The sequence below is a fragment of the Penaeus monodon genome, chromosome 17, assembly GCF_015228065.2.
Source record: "Penaeus monodon isolate SGIC_2016 chromosome 17, NSTDA_Pmon_1, whole genome shotgun sequence".
Lineage (NCBI taxonomy): Eukaryota > Metazoa > Arthropoda > Malacostraca > Decapoda > Penaeidae > Penaeus > Penaeus monodon.
Window position 1 is genome coordinate 17,994,966 of NC_051402.1, and position 4,810 is coordinate 17,999,775.

At 38.6% G+C, this 4,810-nt stretch overlaps 2 protein-coding genes across 2 annotated transcripts in view; both read left to right on the top strand.

Annotated features, from left to right (window-relative positions):
• The window catches only part of LOC119583285 (hepatitis A virus cellular receptor 1-like), a 5,535-nt gene extending 4,755 nt beyond the window's left edge, over nt 1-780 (top strand). The window contains exons 5-6 of the mRNA XM_037931756.1: nt 210-379; nt 475-780. Of these exons, the coding sequence (XP_037787684.1) occupies nt 210-379; nt 475-780 (476 nt within the window). The remainder of the gene's footprint in view (nt 1-209; nt 380-474) is intronic.
• A 352-nt stretch (nt 781-1,132) lies between these two features.
• Nucleotides 1,133-1,709, top strand: LOC119583286 (uncharacterized protein P19A11.02c-like). The gene is made up of 3 exons (XM_037931758.1): nt 1,133-1,228; nt 1,311-1,382; nt 1,506-1,709. Exons 1-3 carry the CDS (start codon nt 1,133-1,135, stop codon nt 1,707-1,709), a joined length of 372 nt encoding a protein of 123 aa, XP_037787686.1.
• Nucleotides 1,710-4,810: the final 3,101 nt, after the last annotated feature.

Sequence of the window (4,810 nt, forward strand, 5' to 3'; positions counted from 1 at the left end):
ACCTACATGTTTGTGGCACACCAACAACTATTGTCCAATAAATAACCCCTGAACATTAAATAACCACAGTGCTAGCAACAACCACTGGATAATCAATAACCACAGAGCTAGAAACCACTGAATAATCAACAACTACAGCGCCACCAACAACCACTGTCTATCAATAACCACACTGCCATCGATGTCCACTGAACAATCAATAACCACAGTTACATCGACAACCATTGATCAATCAAGAACCAGTGCCACAAGAACAAGTGCCACAAACAACTACTGGACAATCAATAACCATAATGCCACAATCACTGAACAATCAAAAATCACAGTGCCACTAACAATCGTTGAACAATCAATAACCAAAATGCCCCCAGCAACCACAGTTGACACTAACAACCACTGAATAACCACGGTGCCACCAACTACTGTCAATAACCACAGTTCCACCAGCAACCACTGAATAATCAATAACCACAGTGCTACCAACAATCAACTGAACAGTCTACAACTACAGTGCCACCAAAATTCACTGAACAATCAATAACCACAGTGCTACCAATAATTCTGGAACAATTAGTAACCGCAGTGACACCAACAACCACTGAAATATCCATAACCACAGTGCCACAAACAACCATTCTTCAATCAATGTCCACAGTGCTACCAACAACCACTGTCCAATCAATAACTACAGTGCCACCAACAACCACTGATCAATCAATAACCAAAGTGCCACAAACAACCACTGAACCAACAACCACAGTGCCACTAACAACTCCTTAACAATCAATAACCACAACCAACAACCACCGAGGCATCAATTTGTAAGCAACCATCATACCACCATCATCCACTGCACAATCAACAACCTTAGTGCAACCAATAACCACTGAACAGTTAATAACCACAGTGCCAGCAACAAGCACTGAAATAACGTAAACTACAGTCCAACCAACTTCTGATCAATTAATAATCACATTCCCACCAACTACCATTGAACAATCAATAACCATAGTGCCAACAACCACTGAACAATCAACAACCACAGTGCCGACAATAATCACGGTGCCAACAACAACCCTGTCCAATCAGTAATCGCGTGCCACCAACAACCATTGAATAATCAACAACCACAATGCCACCAACAATAACCACTAGGTTGCCAACAACCACAGTGCCATTGCCAACCACAACGTCATCTCAGGAACCAACAGCTGAAGAGCAAGTTACAGTAGAATCTACATTTAGTGAACTAATTACCAACGAATCAAACATAACCATAATTTCACCAACGGCAACTGTGTCACCAACAGAAGTACAATAAACCCAATATCAACAGTACAACAGTACAAAAACCAGACTATTGCCAACAATCACAGGGCCATGTACCTCTGAACAATAGCCATTGATGAATTAACAGAAGTACAACCAACCACAGGGCCATCAACACCACAGACCAATCATTATCCATAGTGGAACCAACAACTACTCAGGACTAATAACCACAGTCGCCAAAAACTACTGAGAAGCTAACAATCGAAGTCTGGCTAACAACCACTGTGCCACCAACAAAAATTGTTAGTCTAACAACCACAGTTTTACCAACAACCACTGTAGGGCCAACAGAAGTACAACCAACCACAGAGCCATCAACAACGACTGAGCAGTCAACAACTGAGGTCCTGCTAACAACAATTGTGTCACCAACTTAATGAACAACCAACCATGAACCAACTGCCAACTGCTGAAGTACAACGAACACACGGCCACTAACAACCACTGAACAATAAATAACCCCAGTGCCATCACCTACTGAACACCTAACAACCGAGGTCATGTAAACAACCACTGCGTCATCAACATCAGAGGTACAACCAACAAACATAGAGCAGCCAACAATGAAGGTCCTGCTAACAACCACTTTGTCACCAACAAGTGAAAGAACAACCACAGTGTTACAAACCACTGGGTAAGCACTGATGAATCATTTACCATAGTTACTACCAACAGTAGTGAAACTACCCAGGTTCAACAACAATGCTTGACCAATCAATAACCACGGAGTCACCAATAACCACAGAACAACCGACTATATATACACATAAAGAGAGAAAAAATACATATATACATATAAATATAGAGAGAGATATACATGCATACATATTTCTTATATTTTCTTTCTTTCCTTTTTCCTATATTATTATAATTATTGTTGAACCAATAACTACAGTTTGCTATCATCAGAAGTACAAACAACAATCACAATACAAAACTACCCATGAATCATCACTGACCGCATAGCCGCCATCCATTCAGCAAAGAACAACTGGGGTGCTGCTAACAACATTGTAACACCAACCACCAACAGTACAACCAACCACAGATCCAACAAAGAACCACCAACGAGCAATGACCAATCAATAACCATAGTCCTACTATCAACCACTGAAAACCAACAACTGAGGCTCCGCTAACGATCACAGCAATTCCACCAACTACTCTTTTACCAACAAAAGTACAAAAAAACACAGTACGACCAACAACCATAGTGTCACCAATAACCTCTAAGGCAATTGCAACAAAGAATGCACAGTTACTTCAAGAAATAGAAAGACTTGAAAACCAAATTGCTGCCTCCAACGCCACTCTTACAGCTCCTCAAATGATCAGTGAAGCCTTGCAATGAGTCATTGAAGACATCGAGGAAGCCACTGGCAATTCCGGAAGGAAGCGGCGATCGGACAATGCCGTGACTGGCAACCTAACGAATCTCCTTACAATGATCAATGATCTCTTCACCAAGCTCTCTAACCTTACAGCCGAACAAATCAGAATGAGAATGGAACGGTTCAGCTGCTCGTCAATATTTTGCAAGAGCAAAAATAAAATAAAACGGATGAGCTTGATCAAGTGAAAAGCCAGCTAGCAGCAACGACAGGTACAAATCCAGTATAAACAGTAGTAGACAACTTTATCAGTGCGTATGAGTTAATTTGATGACCTTTAAAGAGCGAAATTACTATAGTGAAAGTGTTATTTTAAGCATAACATACGCAAAATTTACATGTATGCATAAATAACAACCCTCCCTGACCAGGACTCGAACCTAGGTCACTCCGGGTATGAAACCGGAGGCCAGTGCTAAACCAACCGTGCCACACGACCCACTAAAAGGAGTGTGCAACTAGGATCTTACTAGCTCCATTGACATTACCTATCTACTCGTACTTGAGTAATGAATAGCGAAGTTTTGGTTGGTTTAGCACTGGCCTCCGGTTTCATACCCGGAGTGACCTAGGTTCGAGTCCTGGTCAGGGAGGCTTGTTATTTATCGATATCAATGCGGCATTGCATTATTCCATCTTTCATAAATATACCTCGGTACATCTGACTTAGGATTTGAATTGCTAAATCAATTTCCACCGAGTGCCCACGGGGAGTGAGCGTAAGTACGAGTAGATAGGTAATGTCTATGGAGCTAGTAAGATCCTAGTTGCACACTCCTTTTAGTGGGTCGTGTGGCACGGTTGGTTTAGCACTGGCCTCCGGTTTCATACCCGGAGTGACCTAGGTTCGAGTCCTGGTCAGGGAGGGTTGTTATTTATCGATATCAATGCGGCATTGCATTATTACATGTATGCATGTTCATATACATTCAAGAAACAAAGTACATACATTCATAGTCTGTCATATGTTACTACACGTCGCCCATAGATGGCGTAGAATTCCTTGCATCCAAAGGAAAGGATGAGAAGGAGAAAAAGAGAAAGATATCTGGGAAAGGAAAAGGGGTTACAAGACAAGGATGACAACTGTGGGTGTTTTGTTGCCAATTTTATTATCTATCATTATTATTATGATTATTTTAACTATAATTAATAAAAATTAATTAATAAAAAGAGAGAAGTTTGATGGTTCTCTTTACTACTCTTCCTTTTCTTTTCTCTCTTTCTCTTTCTGAGCTCCCTTATCTACTGTATACTTAATAGTTTGTTAGAATGATAGAAACTGGTATGATTACACTTTAACATGTGTTTTCATATTTTGTGATTGACAATACCATTGTTGGATTGCTATCGTAGGAGGGGGTACATCACCTGTCTACACAAAGCGACATTATAGTGTGATTAAAACACTTGGTAGATGTATCTTCATATCTTTTATATCAGTTATTTCCAGCTGTGTTAGACGTTTGAGAAAGGGTAAAACGATTGGGGGACCATTGTGTCATACGATCCTCCATTAGTAATTCTATGTTTCAGGGAGAAAATCATGAACGATGATAAAGAATTTGCATTCCTGATCTCCAGTAGTCTTTGGACCAGAATGTTGGACAATAAAACTTGCAAAATCTAACATTTAAATTATAGTGTATATTTATAAGTGTGTGAATGTGTATGTGTGCGTGTTTGTAACATATATATTCATAAATATGAATATGTATATATACATATGGAGTATATATATGTATATACATATGTAGTATATATATGTATATACATATGTATACATACATGCATATGTGTATATGTGTATGCATATATACATATAAGAATATAATATATATATATATATATAATGTATCTATGGACATGCAATTTATATACATATATGTGAGTGTGTATATATATATTTGTATATATATATATATATATATATATATATATATATATATATATATATATATATATATATATATGCATATATATGTGTGTATGCGTGGGCATGCATACTGTATAAAAAACATATATGAATAGATATAGAGACTGCCTGTACACACGCATATATACATACAGTTTATGTGTATATATAG